Below are 22,015 nucleotides of genomic sequence, written 5' to 3'. Positions count from 1 at the left end.
GTCACATTCCCAGTTTCCATTTGCCCTTCAGTCACCCAGGGGAAGGAGTGACTTAACCTGAGTCATGAATGTGGATGAAATAAACGGGGCATATTCAGCTCGGCCCTCCCCTTCTCTTGGGAGCAGGCTGCTTGCAGGAAGCTGAAGTTCTGTCCCCCTCCATGAGTAAATGTCACCCGTGCATTCATTAAACTAATATTTATTGGCATCTGCTCTATTCCAGGCACTGTTCTGGCGTTGGGAATACAACAGTGAACAAAATAGACAAAGATTCTTGTCTCATGGGAGATATTGACAGTAAACAATAAACAAAACCAATAGGTACATTAAATGGTATGTTAAAAGCTGATAAATGCTACTGCAAAATAAAAACACACAATAGTCAGGGGGATTGGTATTGCTGGTGCTGGCAGCTACAGTATTGAATTGCCGTCTGAGCAAAGATTTGAAGAAAGTGAGGAAGTTGGACAAGCAGACATCAGGGGAAACATATTCTCAGAGGGGAAACTGACCTGCAAAGGCCTGAAGAGTGTTTGCACCTGGTGCATTTGAGTCTAGCAAGGAGGCCAGTGTCGCTGGAGTGGAGCAAGTGATGGAGAGAGTGGAAGACGACGAGGTATGGGAGTCAGGGGAAATGGCCCAGGGGTCTGTGCCAACAAAATAAGGAGTGAGTGCTGTTTGTTGCCCACACTCAGAACCCTAGCCAATGCCACAGGCTCTGAGGTGAATATTGACCATTCTCTTCCTTAATTCAAGCAATCACTTGTCCCTTGTCCTGGACACTCTGTGAGCAGCTGTGTGAGTAGGGCACCTGGGCTCGTGCCCCCAGCAGAGGCAGGTTTAATCACCAGGTGAACCACTGCGGTGTCTGTTTTCTGGAGCCTCAATCAGCATTGGCTAGAGTTAGCAATTTAGCCAGCTTTGTGGTGGCTAAGTGGTCCCTCAGCTCGTACATCTCCCCTACCTCAGCTTTGCATCCAAGACAACAGTATGACAGCAATGGCTGTATGCAGACAAATGAGCACCTTGTTTTCTTTAAAAAAGCAGTCTTCAAAGTGTGGTCCAGAAGCAGGGTGGGGGTGGGGAAGATTGGGTGGAGGGCCAAGTCTTTGTGAGCCTTTCGGGGGTCTGTGAAGCCAAGACTGTTTTTATGACAATAAGACTTATTTGCCTTTTTTATTTTCATTCTCTCATGTGTACGTTGGAATTTTCCAGGGGTTACCTGGCAAGTTATAGCGCAACACATTAAGTGCAGAAGCAGATAAAAATATTCGGGTTTTTTTCCTAACTGCATATTCGTGAGGCCTGATTTTCTTTACATATTTCCATCAAAACAGCATATTGTAACAGATAAAATGCAGAAGATATGAAAATCCATCTGTCTTCTATTAAGAAGTCAAAATTAAGGAGATTTGTAAGAAGTTAAAATAATGTCACTCTTCTCACTAAACTTTTAAAAAATGGTTACTTTTCATATAAAAGATTTATGTTAATAAATAATAAGTTTATTATTGTTATTTATAAATGATTCACAAATATCAGAAATTTTTTGAGTTTTAATTTTTAACACCAATAGACTACAAATATCAATGTAAATATCAATGTATATAATTCACATAAACAAACATAATGGGCTTTTTGGGGGGTCTGTTTGAGGCCAAAACGTTTGGGAAAAGCTGTTCTAGAGGGCTTTGATATGCTATCACAGCAGCATGTTATGTTATAGTCCTCAAAACACCTCTGTAGAGGCGTCCTACCTTGTCTCGAACCATCACATAAACACATGGCCATATTTCCCAACTTGGCTCTCTTTTGGGTATCTAAGTGCATGCAGAACTACTTTAGATTAAGGTCTGTTTTCATGTACAAAAATGCATTTAATCTGAGTGGAAGGAAGAAGAGTTAGAGATGTCCTGAGTTTACCAACAGACATCTGCATAGTTATGAGAAGTGATAAAGTTGGACTCTTTAGGAGAGCATGTTTGTGCTCAGGTTGGACCCAGGCGAGCTGCAGGGACGTAAGCAAAGGGAGGCTGCACAGCTCCTGGCCATGAGGAACTTGAGCTCTGACCACCTGGGGTGATTTTGCTCCCTGGCTCCTAAGTACCAGCCCATGGAAGAGTGGCACTAGAGCCACCTGTGTCAATCACCTGGGTTGGTTGCTATAAATAGGGATTTCCCTGCTCTACCCAGAACCCAGTAAATCAGAATCTCTGGGGTTAGGGATCTAGAGATCTATATATATATTTTTAAATCCCTTGGGTGACTCATGATGCAGCCAGGTCTGAGACTATTTGATCAGCCTCCTTAGAGTCTGTCAGATAGTTATGGAGATGTGTGGGTTATGCTGTTTGCCCCAGAGATTTCTCCCAGCCGCCTACTGCAGGTCCAAAGTTCCTACTTTTGGTGATTGGATCTTTGGGGTTAGGGTAACACTATCTCCAGCGTTCCCTATTTGAAGGACAAATGCTCTCCTGAGGAATGCTACGTTCAGCCAGGCTCTAGGAATAACATCTTAGTGCGGGTGTTTTACACCTGAGGTCTCCACCCTGAAGGACGAGGAAGAGCAGAAAGAATGGGGCCAAGGAGGAGGAGGCTCTATGGACAGGGATGAAAATGAGAGCCCAGGAGCAAAGGAGTAAGGACTCCAGGCCCCTGAGCAGGCAAGAAGAGAGAAGAAGATGGATATTGATTTGAACTGACTCACAAGGCTGTATGGAGGAGCCAAGACGGTTCTGCAGACTTTGAAAAATGTTGGCATCAATGTTCCTGCTATCACTGGATGCTAATGATAGATGATGGCTCTGAACACAGAGAAGGATCTTTCAGCTGTCTCTGCTGTTTTCTGTATATAGCTGAGATCCAATTGATCACCTCTCTGTTTCTGGCCTGGCTCCCTTCTCTGCACTACTTCCAGAATAAAGTGAATGCCCTTGAACCTGCCACTCAGAGCAAGAAATAGAACCCTGTCACGCCTCTTTGGCTCGTTCCCTCCCAAATGCTGCTGTTTCTCTCCCCATGAAGATGCTCCAATTTAGACTTTTATAAAATGATTTTCTTGCTCTGCTTTAGAGTTCTATCACCTACAGGTGCATTGCCAAACGTGATAATTTAATTTCGGTTGGTTTTGAACTTTATATAAAGGGAATCATATGGTATCTTTTGATATCTTTCTCCTTGACCTTTACATTATGTTTTTAAAAGATTTTTTTCATGTTCTTGTAAGCAGCTGTGGCTTCTTCATTTTTTTTTGTTGCTATAAAGTATTTCACTGTATGAAATATACCACAATTTATTTATCCATTCTATTGTTGATGGGCATTAGTTTTGCCTCCAATTTGAGGCTCTTATAATCAATGCTATTGTGAATATTCTTTCACCTATATTATGGCTAACATACTCATACACTTTTGTAGGGTGTGTACTCAGAATAGAATTTCAAGGTCACAGGAAATATGCATCCTTAATTTTACTAGTTTAAAGCACATAATTTTCCAGAATAGTTACACTAATTATTCTCCTAACCAGCACAAGCTGAGTATTTCTGATGTTCCACATTCTCACTAACACTTGATATTGCCAAAGTTTTAAATTTTTGTTAATCTTGCAGGTGCAGACTCATATTTTATTGTGGTTTAATTCACTTTTCCTTGCTTTTTAATGAGATTAAACACTTTTTCCTATGTTTTGTGTCCATGTGGATAACCTCTAGTCTAAAGTCAAGTCTTGTGCATGTTTCTGTGTCTTCTATTGTCTTTTAAAAATCTTTTTCTTACTGATTTGTCTGAATTTTTACATATTATAACAGATCTTGGTCAGTTACATATTTTGAAAATATTACTTTATATTCTATAACTTGTCTTTTCACTTTTTTAATTATGTCTTTTGATGAACAAAAGCTTCTAATTTTAAGTAATCGAATTTGTGAGTATTTTCCTTAGTGAATACAGTGGTCTTGTGTTTTGCTTAAGAGCTCTTTCCCTCCCCTGAGATCTTTAAGGATATTCCCATTTATTATTTCCTTAAGGTTGTTTTGTCTTACGCAGTTAGATCTATAATCCACCTGGAACTGATTTTACATATAATCCAATAAGCATTCATTTAAATTTTGCCCACATAAATGCCCAGTTATTCATATAACTTGACCATGTTTTGAAAAGAACACCTTCCCCCATCCCTCTGCAATGCTACAACTGAAATAAACCTGTATGTGGTCATCTTTTTCTGGACTCTTTTTCTATTCCATTTGCTAATTGTAGACATTAGAGCAAACACTATAAGCTTCATAATTATACCTTCATGATAGGGTTGATATGTGGTCAGTCAGCCTCTCCCATTTTATTAGTCAATAGTGTCTTGGTTCTTGACTATTCTTGGCCCTTTGCATTTCCATGCCAATTTTAGAGGCACCTTAGCAAGTTCTACAAAATTCCTGCTGGAACTTTGACTGGTATTGTACGGAATCTTCATAGGTCAATTTGTGAAGAATTGATCATTTTATGATATTCAGTCTTCTAAACAATAGTCATGATATATTTCTACATTTAATTAGTTTTTTATAATATCTCTCAATAGTATTATGGTTTCTCTATAGATATTTACACATCTTTTATGACTTTATTTTTAGGAACTTCATCTTTTAAGGCTACTGTAAATAACAAAAGAATGAAGTTTTTACTTGCTGCTATGTGGAAATGGTATTGATTTTTGCATATCAATTTTGTATCCTGCAACCTTATTAAACTTCCTGATTAATTCTAATAATTAATTTGTATATTATTTTGGATGTTCAATGATATATTTATATCAATTATGTTAGTTTTTATTATTCATTGTCAATCCATATACTTCTTTTCTTATTTTTTTTTTCTTGCTTTACTGCATTGGCTAGGATCTCATTACAATATTGAATAGAAGTGATGATGCTGGAGTTCTTTACTCATTCTTTATTTCAAAGGGAACACTCTTAAAGCATCACCATTAAGAATAAGGTTTCCTTTAGGTTTTCATGCGTAAACTTTAAAGGCTTAATAAATTTCCTTCTATCCCAAGTTTGCAAAAATCTTTTATCATGCCAGGAAGTTGAATGATTTTATCAAACATTTTTCCTGCATATATTAAGTTGATGATATATTGTTTTTATCCTATAATCTATTAACATAATGAGTGATTTCCTGATATTAATCCAACATTGCATTCCTGGAATGAATCCAGTTTGGTCATATACATTAGCCTTGTTATATTTTGCTGGATTTTGACTGTTAATATTTTATTTGGAATTTTTGCATATATTTTCATAACAAAATTGACTTGTAATTTTCTTTTCTTGTAATGTTTTTGTATTAAGGTTTTCCTAATCTTATAAACAATCTTAAAAGTCACCTTTTTTCTATTCTCCTGAAGAGTGTATAAAATTGGACTTACTTTGTCCTTAAATGTTGGTAGAACTCAGGAATGAAGGCATATTCTTTAACAGTTATGATACTACTCAGATTTTCTGTTTCTTCTTGTGTCTCTTAGAGTAAGTTATCCCATTTATCTATATTTTCAATTTATATTGACATAAACTTGATCATAATATTCTTATTATCTCTTTATTGACTCCAGGATCTAAGTGATATCCTTTAAAAAATGCTGTTTGTTTATGCTTTCTCTTTTTTTCCTTTGACTAGTCTCACCAGAGGTTTATTAATTAATCATTGTCTTCAAGAACAGAATTTTACTTTTGTTGAGTCTTTTTTATTACGTTTGTTTCTCATTTCATTAATTTTACTTCTCTTATTATTTTCTTTCTTCTACTTCCCTTGGGTTTAATTTGGTGAAGTTTTCTAACTTCATGAGATAAATGATTTGTTTATTGATTTTTAATCTTTCTTCTTTTCCTTTAAATATTATTTTATCTGTAGCCCATACATTTTGATATAATACTTTCATTAGCATTCAGTACAATTGTTTTCTAATTTTCATATGCTTTCTTCTTTGACAATAAGTTATTTAGACGTGTATTTCCTAATTTTCAAGCCTATCAGAATATTCTAGTTATTTTCCTTCTCTTGAGTTCTAGCATAACTGCATTGTGCTCAGAAAAATGAGACTGTATGAGTTCAATATTGTGAAAGTTTTGAAGCTTGTTTTATGTCCTGGCATATGGTCAGCTTTTGTAACTGCTTTATATGTGCCTACAAAAAAATGTCTATTCTGGGGTGGTAAGCTAAAGTGCTCTTCCTGTGTTATTTATGTTGTTCAGATTAGCCAGATCATTCATAACTTTTTTCTACCTTCATTACTGAAATTAAGTGTGAGAAAATCCCCCACTATGGTTGTGGATTTTTCTACTTGTCTTATAGTTATGACAACTTTTTGAAGTATGTATTTTGACACTATGTTTTTAAATGCATAGAAACTTAGAATTATTATTTCATCTTATTAAGCTAAAACATTTATCATTACAAAGTGTCCCTGTTTAACTCTACCAATACTTTTGCCTTAAAGTTTATTTAGTTTTTATTAATATAGCCTCACCAGCTTTCTTTTAGCTATTGTTAACATGGAATACCTTGGTTCATTCTTTTGTTTTAAACTTTCTGTATCCTCATGTTTTAGGTATGTCTTTTGTAAACACAGATTATTAACTGGAGCATTTAATCTCTTTGCACTTATTATAATTATTGATACAATTGGATAAAGAATTCACTATCTTCCTGTATGCTTTCTATTTGTCCCAGTTATTCTGTGTCCCTGTTTCTCTCTTTTCTTACTACCTTCTTTTGGATTATTTGAGTGATTTTATCATTCAGTTTTCCTTCTCTTTTAGTTTGGAAGTTATACATACTTCTTCACTTCTATTCTTTTAGTAATTACCCTAAAATTCTAGCATGCAGTTTTGGTGTATCAATGTCTAATCTTAATCCACATTATACATGCGAGATAATTCAGGGAACTTGAAACTATGTAACTAGATTTAGTTGCCTCTAGATTTATGTGCTATTGTTGTGTGCATGAATATTAATATTGAATATTGTTCACCTCCTTGAAACATTTTGGGAATTCCTAAACAGTCTGAAAACCATGAGACTAGATGATCCAAGACCTCATCTACTTTTACCATTCTGTAAGCCTGGAATTGCAATTTACTGAGTGAGTGAGTGAGTGAGTGACAGAGTCTTGTTCTATTGCCCAGGCTAGAGAGCAGTGGAGTCATCATAGCTCACAGCAACCTCAAACTCCTGGGCTCAAGGGATCGTCTTGCCTCAGCCTCCCAAGTAGCTGGGACAACAGGCACACACCACCACACCTGGCTATTTTTAGTAGAGATGGGATCTTGCTCTTGCTCAGGCTGGTCTCAAACTCTTGAGCTCAAGGAATCCTGCTGCCTCGGCCTCCCAGAGTGCTGGAATTACAGGCATGAGCCACTGTGTCCGGCCAGAATTGCACTTTAAAGTGTTAACTGGACCAGCACTTTTGTGGATAATACATTCTTAAAATGCAATTGCAGAGAAATGAGAGATGGGTTTTTGATGTTTCCAAAAGCAAGGAGGTTGATACCTAAACAGTTAGGGCCATCTCCTTGCAATTAAATGCAATTGAAAAGCTGCAGGGAACACTGGTAGGTATAGATGAGCTATATTCAAATGACAGTATATTTAAATGACAGTAAAAACAAAAACAAAACAAAAAAAACTTGGACTTGCCAGCAGTCTGTAGTTCACCAAAGATAATTCCAAAAGACCAGAATCACTTTATTCCCTGCTAAAAATATTTTTGTTTTCCTGTTTCCTCTCAGACCCAGGCCTGTGGCCTTTTTTGATTGACACTGTGAATGCAGAAGGAAGAGGCAAGGTCATTTCTGTATACGTGTAAAAAGAGTTGTCTGAATGAAGCTAGGATGAAAGTTTAAGCTCCACGTTGGTCTGGTTTAAAAGGGAAACTTTGCTCATGATTAATCACAGATGAAAGTCATTAAAAAGGTGTTACCAGGCCGGGCGAGGTGGCTCACGCCTGTAATCCTAGCACTCTGGGAGGCCGAGGCGGGTGGATCGCTTGAGGTCAGGAGTTCGAAACCAGCCTGAGCGAGACCCCGTCTCTACTAAAAATAGAAATAAAAATTATCTGGACAACTAAAAATATATATACAAAAAATTAGCTGGGCATGGTGGCGCATGCCTGTAGTCCCAGCTACTCGGGAGGCTGAGGCAGTAGGATCGCTTGAGCCCAGGAGTTTGAGGTTGCTGTGAGCTAGGCTGACGCCATGGCACTCACTCTAGCCCAGGCAACAGAGCAAGACTCTGTCTCAAAAAAAAAAAAAAAAAAAAAGGTGTTACCATTTTCTGGGGAAAAACCATGGGAGATGTTGCTTGGTGAAATTAAACTTCAATTAAATTATGTTCCACAAACACCCTAAAAGCAGAGAAGTTTTTATAATTCATATTTAACTTAGTTCAGAAAAGTGGAAATACTCGTTTTCAATAGTGTGGCTGAATATATTAAGCACACCTCCTCTTGTTATCCTAAATTTTCACTTGTCCCTGAAGCTATGGGATAATGTAACCATGGACTTCTTTGACATCTTGGTGCAGAAAATAAGCACATTTATTTTATAAACCACGCTACTGACTCTTCTGACCCCACTTGGGCATGGAAAGCTATAAATAGTGACATCACAGCACTAAGCTGCTAATTTTTTCCAAGAGCTCAAACTGTATTTCCCTGTTGGGAAATGATGTTTCTCTGAGTTCATAGTGATAGATGGGGAAGTCACACTTCTGAAGGGCACATGACTCAGCATTGAGTCACTTAGTCATTGGTCCCCAGGGGAAACAATTCCATAAGCTCCTGCTCTCTGGATACAATCTCAGAGTCTGTAGGAAACTCCAAGATCCTCTGCTCCAGGCTGATTTTGTCTCCGTCTTACAGATGAGACTGTTAATACCTAGAGATGTGAAATGATTTGTCCAAGGTCATAAGACTAGCAATTACCAGTGGTCTCACAAAGTTTAAATCATGTTTCTCCAAGCTCAGCAAAAACATGGAAATAAGGATTCCAGAATCCACATTAGTATAAAGCAAGTTTCATTTTAATGGCAGTGTAACCAGCAACCATTATCTTACTGATCTCCAGTCTCTGGGAATGAGAGACAGCATCACGATACCCACAAAATCATATTCACAGTTTCTGTAGAGCACGAAGCCCCTCAATCCCCACTCTCCTTAACTTTCAGAATCTAGTGATGGATGAGGAAGGCATGTGATGTCTCTGCAGACCAGACTTGACAAACACCGAAAGCTTCTGTCAAGAGAACCTGGTCCTTCTGTTTTGCCGTCTAGGATACCCGCCAGATTTTGCTGTGTTAATTGGCTCCTGTGCAGGCAACAATTTTAGCAACGATTTTGTGGGTCTTCGGTGGCAGATCTTGATTTAAAGTGAAATGTTGAAAAGCATTTCTCAACTGCTCAAAGCTTCCAGGGTTGCTCAAGTTTAGCTGTCTGGACAGAGAGGGAAGCAGCCTTCATAACCGTTGTGTAGACATAAAACTAGATTATTCAGGCTCCTCAAATTCAGAGAATAATTCTCCAAGAGACGATGACTAAGAGGTCTGATTTCTGCCTCAAGAGATGCTTTACCTAAGGTCTGATGGAATTGAAAAGAGATTTTATAAAAAAAAAATGCCAACATGACCTTAAACATGCAGACTTTGAGCTGACACCTTAATGAGGAATGGGGTGCTATTAAAATATACTGAATATTTTAATGACTCCACTAGCAGTAGGCTAAAAAAAAAAAAAAAAAGAAAAGAGATTTAAGCTCTGAATAATTCTGGGAAGGAGGATTTTGCCAAGGAGATTTTAATGTCAAGAATGTATGTGAAGCTAAAAATAAGGTGCTCACACGCATCCCAGAGCCGTGGGTGGCGATGTATATATAATCAAATTAAATTATTCCACTTCCACTTCTGGAAAAATCTGATGGAAGAAATTGACTACAAAACATTTAGTCATATTTCACTTGGATTATGCTTATAAATACCAAACTCCAGACCTGTCAAAATAAGCCCCACCAGCGCTTCCCGGTCGAGGTGTTAGACAAAGGCGACATGCAAAAACGATAAAGAGCTTACAGAAACACCAAGCCTGGAAAAGCCACAGGAACTCAGCTCTCGACTAAAGAGATGGTTCAGAGAATTAAAAGGGGGAAGAATTGTCCCTGAGGTGTGAGGAGTGGAGCCCAGAGTGTCCTGAATGTTGAATGCAGAGGGAGGAGCCTTCAGAGAGCGTCAAAGACACACGAGTTCCAGGTCCTGTCTGAGACAGGAGGTCAGGAGCCTGTGGCTTTCTAGCACAATCTTTTTCCCATCAGAGAAAGTGTCCCTCCATTTTGGCCTTGTCCTGGAGGGCCAGCAGTTGTGATCTTTCCACAAATCATTTGTGGATACAATGCGAGTGTGAGCTTGGCTGCTGCCAACACATTCATCTGCAAACCAAGGCTATCCACAGAGGAGGTGCAGACTGCCAATGCCTAGAAATGAATTTGTTGGCATTTCAGGGACGAACATCTTCTTGGCTACAACCACCACACCTCCAATCCAAAACTGTGGAAAGATATCTAGGTTTTGTTAAATCTTTTATTTGCTTCTTCAGTTGTAATATTGTGCCCTCTGCTTGCTTGTCTCCTCAGTACACCCCACCCAGGACCCTGGGCCAGTGATGTCTCTGTCCACTGGGTTCGGGTGCTGACCAGTGGGAAGGAGGGCTGGGCATGCTGGAGATGGAAGGTGTGTCCTTGCTGGCTGGGGTGAATAATTAGTGAGTTCCTGTTGGTTAATACTTGCCAATGTAGGCAATGCACATGCATTAGAACATTTGCCTTGTCCATCCCCCAAGTGATGAAAAGCAGGATGGAGAAGCTGGCTGAGGTTTCGTGCACATGCCCAAGCTGGTGATGGGGACCCAGGAGAGCTGATGAGGCTCAGCCTAGCACTGCCGCTGCCCCCGGTCTAGATGAACTCTGGTTTCGACAGAATCTGCATCTCATGCCGCTCCATCCTCTCCCGGAATGTCACTCTGGAATCCTGTGATCTTTGCTCCCTGGAGAAAGTCAGAATAAAGCAGGGAGGGAAAATAATTAAACCCGATGAAGAGGAGGTAGAGATGTTGGGAGATAATAGTTATGGAGAACATATTAAAGATCAGACAACTGTGCTGGGCATTTGACATGTGACACCCCTGACCTTCCTCCTCCACTACTCACAGCCCCCCTTTCCATTGGTCAGCACTGAGCCCAGTGGACAGATGCATCACAGGCCAAGAGGTAGACACTGCTATTAGTCCCATTTTACAGATAGGGAAACTGAGGTTTATAAAAGTTAAATAATTTGTCCAAGGTCACATAGCTATGAATAAGCAATTGCAGGATTTGAACCTCAGCCAGTAGCATTAAGCTCAAGCCTTGAATCATTCTACTGTTCTATCTCCTGTGGATTTCTCTACCTATGCTCTGTAGCTCATGCAAGAAAACAGCTAAAAAACAACAGAATGACAGTAGTTGTGAGAAGCATTTAATTTCATCTTTGCCAGTAATTATTCGTATAACCTCAATAATGTTACTTAACCTCGTAAGCCTTACTTTGTTTACCTGTAAAATGTTAATAATGCTCCATGTCCTGTTATCACCATAGGATTATATTGAAGCAATTCATGCAGAGAAGCTCTGAAGGAAAAAAAAAGGTCTTCTAAATATGTCATGACATGATGTAGGAGAAATAGCATCAGCTGTCGCCTGAGCCAGGGTTTGAATTTGTCACACTAGCGGAAACTTTCTGACTCTCAAGTGTCTCATCTATTAACAAGGGATTCCATAACCTGCCAGGGAGTTTTGGCGAGAGGAACACATACGTTGGAATCAGAGTGACCCATGCAAGAGCTTCCCTTACCCCCAGGGGAAGCAGATGGAGCTGTTGAAGGCACAGTAGATGAGAGGGTTGATGGCACTATTCAAGGCTGGCAGGTTCTGAATGATCACAGAGGCATAGAAACGCTCCTTGGTGTCTGGGAGGAGGTTGAAATTGTCCAAAATGTCAAAGAGGAAGTACGGACTCCAACAGCAGATGAAGGCTGGGGGAGAAGAGCGCATTAGCACTGTCGCAGGCTGCAGCCGAGGCCACAGTCTCTCTGGGTTAGCCCTGATGGGACTTCCAGCTAGGAAGTTCTTTGGCACCTGGGATCTCTCAGAAATACCGGGGTTGGGTATGCTGCTTAGAATGGTGGTCTGTGTTGGCACTGATGTCATGTCCACTTCAACACATTGTACAAACACAGTCATATGTACAGCTTTAGACATATTCCTAAAACTGCATAAATACTCTGCAGCTTCTCCATCTGTAGAGGGGAGGTCCAGTTTCTACCATTGTGGACTCTGTATTGAGAGCCTGGGAATGGCTGTATGTGACTGTACCCTTTTATGCAACACAGGGGCTGAAGGAAAACAAGACAAATCCTTGGGAGACTCTCTGGAAAAAGAACAGGAAGCATTTTGACCAGATCATGACTCTTTGTTTGGGGGTATGGCAGGAGAAGGGGTGATCCCCATGTTTTCACAGCTCAGCCCAGTTTCATCATGATGTTCTCAATTTTCTTTTCCATTTCTAAGTTAGTCTCTCCAAAAAACACCCACCCAATACTCTCCAAATCCACCGATATGTGTGACACCCTGATTCTGTTTGGCTCTCAATCCTCAAGGAAATGGATAGGAAATGGGAATACACAGTGTGAAGGTTAATTTTATGTGTCTTTAACTTGACTGGGCCGTGGGGTGCCCAGATTTTGGTTAAACATTATTCTGGATGTGTATGAGGGCATTTCCAGATGAGATTAACACTTGAATCAGTAGACTAAGAAAAGCAGATTTCCCTCCCAGTGTGGTGGGGCCTCATCCAATCTGTTAAAGGCCTAAATAGAAGACAAAGGCTGAGTGAGAGGAGATTCATGCTCCCCGCTTGCCTGTCTCAGAGCTGGGACATTGGTCTTCTCCTGTCTTCACTTGGAGTCAAACTGGAATTTATATCATGAACTCTCCTGGTTTTCAGGCATCTTGATTTTGACTAAAACTTATATCTTTGGCTCTCTGGGGCTTACAGCTTGCCAACTGCAGATCTTGGGACTTCTCCTTCCATAATCATATGAGCCAATTTTTTTAGTATCTCTCTCCCCTCCACCATCACACCCCCCCATTTCTCTGGAAAGCCCAGACTAATACACACTCTAGGGGTGACTGGACACACACATGTGTCTCCTACATTTTTACCACATTCTCTCCACCTCCTGTCTCCCTCTTTCACACCCATAGCATTTTTTCTTAGAGCAGAAGTCTGGTTCCTTGGCCATCTGCATGCAGGGGCAAAATTTCTTCCATAACTGTTCAGTGGGGATTCTGTAACTTGTTGGGGAGCTTTAGAAGGAAAACTGACTGACTTATGGTCTCCCATCCCACCCCAGACCTTGGCGATGTATTGAAGGGGAGCAATTCGAACACAGAAAACTGAGCATTCTGGACTCTGGGTGATTAACTCCAACATTGGCCCAGCAGAGTGGTTTGGGGCATCAAGGGGCAAAATGGCCCTGTGTGCTTGTGAGTGTGTGTGGGGTGATTCTGGTTGTCACAGGGATGCCAGTCGTCCTGCACGGTATAGGCAGCCCAGCCAGCAACGACGTGTCTCACGCTCTGTACAGCCTTTGAATGCCCAGCAGGACATTCACATAGGGGAGAACGCTGTTTATAATTACCCCATCTGAAACCCTATTCTCTTTTATAAATGAACACAGATGTTTTCAAAAATACTGAACTTCCCAGAAATGCTATTTCCTTATAAGTAAAGATTACTTTCTCAAATTTGAACTTTTACTTTTTTTGCTTGCTCAGAAAATCAAGTCACTGACAGCAATACTGTGTATATTTTTTATGTCTCCATGAAACACACCTGTATTGGTTTTCATTTGTAGCTGTTACTATGTCTAGGTGTAAGCATCTCACTACTTAATTATTCTTCTAGTGTAGCTGTGCTGAAGAATTTGCATCTTAAAATTGGTATTGCTTTATTATGGATTATTTTTTATATCCATCCTTTATATTATTTTTGGGACAACAGATTGATTTTTTAAGAATTATGGTGGGTAGGTAGTAGTATTATGTATACCTTTTATTTCAGGGTGGTAAAGGGGCATTATAACATATTTTTGTAGGAAGGGCCATTCTGGTCTGATGGGGGTGTCAGGACTTGCTGACTCTCTAGTGGACACCCCTGCTTGTAGACAGAAAGGACCCCACAGGGCCTGGGAAAATGGTTTCTGATTGAAAAGGTCTATGCTGGCTCTGGAACACACGTGTAAGCTGACATTTCCCAGCTCAGCATTCAGGGAAGGTGCGTCGGTGATTCTGATTGTGTGGGAAAGCAAGGGAATCTTTGATCTGTTTCAGAAGCCTCTAAGAAAGGTTTCTGAACCTTGGTGGGTTGTATGTGCTTTATCCTAGCTCCACCTGCAGTGTTGTTGTTGTGTGTGTGTGTTCTGCTGGCTGAGTCACGCCGCGTGTGGTCTGTTTGGCATTTTGCAGTTGCGTTTTAGAAAGGTGAGAAGGACTGTTCTGGTGGTTTGACATGCAGCTAATGGAAGAGCTATGCTTTCTTGGAGCTTCAAAACCTGCCAGAGGGGCAGGGAGGGGGGCATTTGAGCTAAATCAGAAGAAAATAGCACAAATCCCTTTCCTTTTTTTTTGTATATCTGCACTCATTCGTTCAACATATCTTAATTGAACAGCATGTGTGGGACCCAATTTTAGGCCCTGGTGATAATAATGTAAGTAACACAAAAGCCAAAGTCATGGCCCTCATGGATTTATTACTCCAGCAGGGAAGACAGACAATAAGAAAGTCAATATATATCCTGTAGTGTCTGGTAGAAGTAGGACCCATGAAGAAAAATAAGTCCAGGTGGAAACTAGAGAGGGCTATTTTAAAAAGACTTGTCAAGGAGGCCTCAGGGAGGTGGCATTGTTGGCGAACAAATGAGGCTAGGAAGTAAGCCAGGCCACCCACCCGCGAGCAGAGCATTTCAGATGGGAAACAGTGCAAAGTGACTTTACGGTCTTAAGAGTAAAAAGAAGGGAAAAGGCAGAAGACAGGAGGGTGGAAGGGCAGATAAAGTAGCCATAGGGGAGGGATTTGTAGTGACCCTGAAATTAAATATCCAGAAGAAATGGAAAGCCACTTTTATCTTCCTTTGACTCATGAACTTTGTCCCCGGAGGAGAGTGTGTCTTAAAGGAAGTGACCGAGCAGGTGATAGGACCATCTGCTTCGGCTAGTTAGGTCCTAATCAGGTTTTCTCCAAATTATCCAACCTATGGCCTTGGAGAAAACTGTATTCATAAGGAGAGACATTAGGAACCAAACGTTGACTCTTGAAGGAGCCAGAGATGGACTGACGGGTTCCACACATTGTTTGCCAGTCAGACAAAAGTAGAAGTGCCCGTAGAAAAATTCCTTTCTTGTGTGGGCTTTCTGCCACCAAGTCCCAGGTGCAAGTTTGCTTTTGGAATGGTCAAACAGTTCCACGGTGCAAGGAAGGACACTGCTTACCAAGAATGATGACAATGCTATACTTGATGGCCTTGATTTTTGCCTTTGAGATGAGCCCTCGGTTGTAGCTGGTGCACATTTTCCCACCTGCCAATACAACAGGGGAATGGTAAAATGAAGTGCTCAAGATGTGACATTTTGTTTCTGCCAATAGAAACATCAAAGGTTAGACCCACAATTTGCATACAAATAGGACTGCTTATATCCTATTCACCTAAATCTAGAAGGCCCTCCTTGGAAATTTTCAGAGTAAAGATGGCTCTGGGTTGGTTGCTGAAAAATGTTCTGTTTGCAGCTTAATGTCATATGCAAATGCTATGGAACACCCAGACTCCCTCAAGAGACTTGGTCAGATGGCCTGAACCAGCTGCAGCTGGAATTAGACCATGTGACTGCAGGGGGTGAGGCTTTCCCTATGGAGGTCTATTTCCTGAACCAGTGCTATACTGAGATACCTATGTGGTCACTTTAGTAACCTGGGCAATGTCATTTTCCTAGAATTGTTGCCCCAGGCCAACTCATTCATCTAACTCAAGAAGTTCACTCTTAAGATAAGCTCAAGCCTGAGGTGTCAAATAGGAGCCTGGATATAAGTTTAATCATGTGTTGGTTGTCGTCTGATGGTAAAACACTTGAGAGGTTAATGTAAGAATCCACTAGAACATAAGCTCAATGAAGACAGGGGCTCTGTTTTCTCCACTTCTGTAGTCTATAAACATATTGAATGATTAATGCATATTTGTTGAATGAATCCATCAATACCAACCTCTGATGAGTCAAGAAGTTGTGACAAAACAAAGATTGATTAGGATGGGCAGAATTCAGTGTAATAGCTCTTAATAAAAGGAGTGGATAAATGGCAAATTTGGGGATGAAAATGTTGGATGCAGTATCCCTTACCTCTGTGAAAGAGTTTTTATTGTCAGGGCTTCTGCCAGCCCATATGGCTCCTTTGTGAAAATTAGGAAAAGGGGCCTTTCCTCTGGATGAACACAGACCTGCCCACAGCACACAGTGAGGGAGGCATGGGAAGGTGCCAGCCCCAAGTGCCCCCCAGCTGGGAGCTGTTGTGTGGGGTTCAGTGGGCACATCCCTAGTGATGGTCAACGTCAGTACCCACCCAATGCATCTAAGTCACACAGGGAAGGGAGGTTGCACACTAGGGAGACAAACTGCTGTGCTCAATTGTCCTCACGACCCTGTTCGGCTCTCATATATGAAATTTATTTTAGCCCCCACAGAAACTGGGTCAGAAGTTTACTTTTGCAATGTTCTTTCAATCCCATCTCCGATCCAATCAGCCCAATCCAACAAGCAAAGCACATCTGCTCAAAGATAAGGACTGAATAGAAGGGGTGGAATAGAGTTCTTGTTCTCCAAGAACTTTTAATCCTTCGCACACTCTTCAAAGGCTGGGGGACCATGAGAGAGCTGCTGCTATGGTTTGAATATCCCTGCCAAAACTTGTGTTGAAATTTAATTGTCATTGCAACAGTATTGGGAGGTGGGGCCTTTAAGTGGTGACTGGGCCATGAGGGGTCTGTGCTCATGAATGGATTAATGATGCTATTGCAGGAGTGGGCTTCTGATACAAAGGATGAGTTTGGCCTGACTTTCTTTCTGTCTCGTATGTTCACTTTTGCCTTCCACCTTCTGCCTGGAATGACCCCCTGAGGTGGGCCATGCTCTTAGACTTCCCAGCCTCCAGAACCATGAGTCAAATAAATCCTTTTCCTTTATAAATTACCCAGTCTGTGCTAGTCTGTAATAGTGGCAGAAAATGGACTAAGACAAATGCAAACCGACTGTGGACAGAGGAGAGACCCATTTTTCCACCGCTGTGCCGGGAGGCTGTGTGGGAGGCGCAGGGAGCATCGGGTGAGCTGGAAGGACACAGGAAGGGGCCCAAGGTGAAGGCAGGTGCAGGCGTGGGACTGGGAGACGTGGGAAGCAGAGGGAGTATCCTCAGCCAGACATGGAAAAAGAAAATGTAGGATGAGTTTGAACTACGGTGAGTCATCTTGCTTGGCTATAGCCTGCAAGCGCGTGGGGTTTGAGGGTGGAGAGGAGAACTGAGGGCAGACTGGAGAGAACTTGAATGTCTTTGGGGGGAGTTTGGACCAAACTTCTGAAGCAGCAGGAGGCCATGGGAGCTTTGGAGTGTTTTTGTAGTGTGAATATTTACTCACTGAAGAGGACGAGCTGTTATCAGGAATAACAGGAATAGGGGTTTCTTGGGTGCAAATAACTAAAATAGTAATTATAATCGACTCATGTTCCTTAATGTATATCCATAAGTCCACTGTTTAGTTCTATTATGGTCTTCAAATTATTCTGTGCATTTCAGGTCCACGAAACCTTAGGACTGTAAGGAAGCCAATGCCTCAGGAGCGTTTACAGCAGTGGTTCTCAACTGGGGGTAATTTTGCTTTCCAGGGGACTTTTGGCAATATCTGGACACATTTTTTGTTTGTTTGTTTTAGAGGCAGGGTGTCACCCAGGCTGGAGTGCAGTGGTGTGATCATAACTCACTGGAGCCTCAAACTGGGCTCGAGCCATCCTCCTGCCTCAGCCTCCCAAAGCACCGGGATTATAGGCGTGAGCCATCACACCTGGCCTGGACACATTTTTGGTCGTCACAGTTGTGTGTGTGTGTGTGCGTGTGCACTATTGGCATTTAGTGGGCAGAGGCCAGGAATGCTGCCAAACGTCCTTCAATGAATAGGACATCCCCCTATGACAACGAATATTCCAGTCCAAAATGCCAATCATGCCAAGGGGAAGAAACCTTGATTTCCGGGATGGTATCCTGGGGAGGACACAGGCTTCGGGATCATGCTGGAATCCATCCTCCAGCTCTACCAATTGCTAACTGTGTAAACTTAGGCAAATTAGCCAAACTTCCCAGCTTCAGTTTTCCCATTTAAAAAATGACGTGTAGAAAATCACACTCACAGAGTTACCTTGAGGAATAAAATAAAGTATTCAAAGTACCAAGTCACATGCTGGGGATGTTGGTTGCTTTATCAGTTGGGGTGAATAAAATTTTAATGGCATTTCAGGTGGAATATGAACTGTCCTTATAAAAGCGAATAGAAGGTCTGACTAAATTAGATCATCTATTACACAAGGTTGTTATCTGTATGGAAATTACATACAGCATAAAATGATCAGGGTGGGATTCTACCTGTGGCGGGGGGGAAGTAAAGAAGGCAGCTGATCAAATTATATTCTTTCCAAGCATCCCTGCTAGCTGGTCCTAGGAAACATCTGGCTTCTAAATAGTATGTCTCTAAAGACTCAGTTGGTCTTTCAGAAATGACATTTGTGTTTTGAAATCTGTTTAAAACAGAAACTCACAGTACTTTCCACAGGGCAACTGGGTGACAACATAATCAACTACCTGCCCTGAGATGGTTGAAAAGCGTCTTTAATCTGACCACTGCAGGAGATGCAAAGCCTCCAGCTTCTAAGGATGGCTCTTCAAAGAGAGCTGAGCTACAAAATGCCAGTAATTCTCCTTTATTGGGAGATAAAAGGATTATTTCTACTCAGGCCTTGGCATTGAGCTGGAGTAAAAAGCAGTTAAATTCAGCTGTCACTGTGCATTAACAGCTTGGGTAGCCTGGAGGTGGCAGGTCCCTTCGATTTGGGACTGGAAGAAGCTCACTGACTGTTTTAGTTTCAAGGTACATCCCTAATGGGGGCCCATGCTGGAAATTTGGTCTGGTTTCTCACCTTCCCTGGCTGCAGGCCTTTTACAGAGCCACTGGGAACCCATCTTTATGTGGGCTGAGCACCTGAAGCTGGAACAATACCTTGGGATGCTAAATGGAGGCCGAATTTATTCCTGGGGGTTGGGGGATTCACCTGTGGTCCTATAATGAGTACAGGTGAGTTGTTTAGAAACAAGGAAGTCTAACTGGCAATTTTTAAAAATAAATATGTTTCATATAGTAGTAACATGCATCGGGCGTCGGGCAAGCGGGAGTGGGGAGGAGGGGATGGGTATATTCACACCTAATGGGTGTGGTGCTCACTGTCTGGGGGATGGACACACTTGAAGCTCTGACTTGGGTGGGGGAAAGGCAATATATGTAACCTAAACATTTGTACCCCTGTAATATGCTGAAAAAAATAAATGAATAAAATAAATACGTTTCATATGTTGGAAACTTTATGTACTTTAGGTTGATTTTAAAAATTAAACTTCTTAATGCAGTTTGTCTTGATTTCTAAAATTTTAAAAACTTGAAATTCATTTTAAACAGTAATGGCCTCTATAAATACAAATATAGAAAATGCCCCTGGAACTTATCAGTTAAATATTTTTAGTGCCTTATTTGGCTGTGGGACATCAATCATTTCCTTCCCAGGATATTTTTGAACCTCTGGTTTTCTGACAGACCCAGGGGGTGTCTCTGCCTGGGCCACCCCCTGTGCCTCTGTCTGGATCCTGCTTCCCACGGTCACTGCCGCTGCCCTGGGCAGCCCCAGGCCACTCCACCCAGAACTCTCTTTGTCAGCGATCTCCTCTGGAGGAGCTCTGGCTGAGTGCCAGCTACTCGGTAGCCATGGTCACTTCTAAGCTCACTTAGAAGGGTCATTATTGTTTGTGCCCTTGGGTGGTTGCTTTGCTCTTCTGCTCTGCCTCTCAGGGCCTCAGTTCTGTCTCTGGGCTGGGGATTAGTCAGCACCACTACCCTTCTCTGCGATATCTGCTCTCAAAGCTCTTCTGCCAGGAAGCAAGAAAATGACCTTGTTCTTATGTGCTCTGTTGGTTCAGGGGCCTGCCGCACAGTTGCTTAAGCTCCCAGGGGTTCAGCTCCTTTAGCTTCACACAGAGCATTTTCCTCCCTAGATGGTGACAGGTGGCTGGAGTGCTTAGGTAGGAATGCCCTTCAGGGACTCAGAACTTACAGTTCCCTTTGACTCTAAGGCCTTCTTCCTGGTCTGCATTCACTGTGGCCGAGCCCATCTTCTCCAGCATGTCTTTACTTTCCTCGATCTTATTGTCCCCTTCTTGTCATTTGAGGTGCTCCCTTTCTTCCCACCAGCTGGACATACCTGCATAAGCCTGGACCTGTGCAAGTATGAAAGCATTTGGAGTTCTTTTCTCAAGAAGTTTTTAGCCCAGTGCAAACCAGAAGTCACAGCTAGTTATGAGGAGGTATCACCTAACTCACCGGTTAGTCTTTCCTATATGTCAGCTCCTCAGATCAGGCAGAGCCAGAAACTCTGAAGGGCCTAAAATAATTATGCAGAGCTGTTCACCAAACCTGTCCCTTGCTCCCTGCCCAGGCACACAGTGAAACTGCCCTTTATAAGATTAATAAAAGGCCAAATTGTGGTAGGGGCCTGAACTCTGCCAATGTGTAGGCATAGTTAAAAAACAAAACAAAACAAAACAAAACCAGCCATTGTTCCCTAGCTTGCCTTTCTGTAATTTCTTATTGCTTAGGAGCTATGTATTCTTGACTAGCATAAGATTTGTGATTTCCTCAATCACTTCCATAGATAACACTGCCATTGTAAAACATAAGACTGGTCTTTGAGATATATTCCAGACTCTGCATTCAGCAGGGAATAACTGACCAGTGGCCATATTTGGAAACTCACTCAACAAGTCCTGTGATCCCCCTAACCAGGAACTATCTCAGGGCAAGAAGACAATTTCTACTTCCCAGCCCTACAAGGTCATCCCCAGCTAATCAGCAGACCCAATTCCTTACCCCTTTGCCCACTAAACTACCTTTAAAAATATTAGCCCCCAAATTCTCAGGGAGATGGAGTTGAGAAATTTCTCCCATCTCCTTCCTTGGCCACCCTGTGATATTAAATTCTTTCTCCACCACAATGTTTGCTGTCTCAGTGTATTGGCTTCCTTTTGAGCAGTAGGCAATGAGCCTGGGTGGTAACAATAGCTAGACTACAGTTCCCAGCCTTCCTTTCAGCAGGGTGTAGTCATGTGCCTAAGTTCTGCCTAAAGGAACCTGGAAAGAATTGATGTCTACCGTCCCCAAACCTGGCCCAGGTAAACCACCTGAGTAATCCTCCACCCCCTCTCTTCTCCTACCCCTACCTGCTGAAAGTAGATGCTGAGGAATACCTTAGCAGTCTTCCATTAAAGGTGGTGGAATCTCCACTTGCTTGAAGTTGTGAATAACCATGTGGAACAATGTCTTTCCCTTGGGCATTTACTGCCAATTGGACTTTAATTGAGCAAGAAATAAACTTCTATTTTGTTAAGGCTACTGATATTGCAGTTTACACAGCTGCTAGTGTTTCCCTAACTAAAGCAGACATTGGTACCTCATACACAGTACTGTCTTAATAAAAACCTAAAACATGTGGCACTGGCTTAGTGAGCAGGCAGCATGTGGCAAGGCA

At 41.7% G+C, this 22,015-nt stretch overlaps 1 protein-coding gene across 3 annotated transcripts in view; it reads right to left on the bottom strand.

Annotated features, from left to right (window-relative positions):
• Window positions 1–10,916: 10,916 nt before the first annotated feature.
• Window positions 10,917–22,015, bottom strand: part of NPSR1 (neuropeptide S receptor 1) — a 169,982-nt gene continuing 158,883 nt past the window's right edge. For 2 of the 3 annotated variants that reach the window (XM_045564032.1, XM_045564034.1), the window contains 3 exons: window positions 15,626–15,712; window positions 11,928–12,108; window positions 10,917–11,082 (listed from right to left, as the gene is read on the bottom strand). In XM_045564032.1, the coding sequence (XP_045419988.1) occupies window positions 10,992–11,082; window positions 11,928–12,108; window positions 15,626–15,712 (359 nt within the window). In that variant the 3' untranslated portion in view covers window positions 10,917–10,991. Of the gene's footprint in view, window positions 11,083–11,263; window positions 11,328–11,927; window positions 12,109–15,625; window positions 15,713–22,015 lie in introns of those variants that run through there. The other variant, XM_045564033.1, reaches the window with a different exon arrangement.

The sequence above is a fragment of the Lemur catta genome, chromosome 11, assembly GCF_020740605.2.
Source record: "Lemur catta isolate mLemCat1 chromosome 11, mLemCat1.pri, whole genome shotgun sequence".
Classification (NCBI taxonomy): Eukaryota; Metazoa; Chordata; class Mammalia; order Primates; family Lemuridae; genus Lemur; species Lemur catta.
Note: the sequence above shows the minus strand (reverse complement) of the source record. Positions and strands in the feature narration are given on the sequence as shown.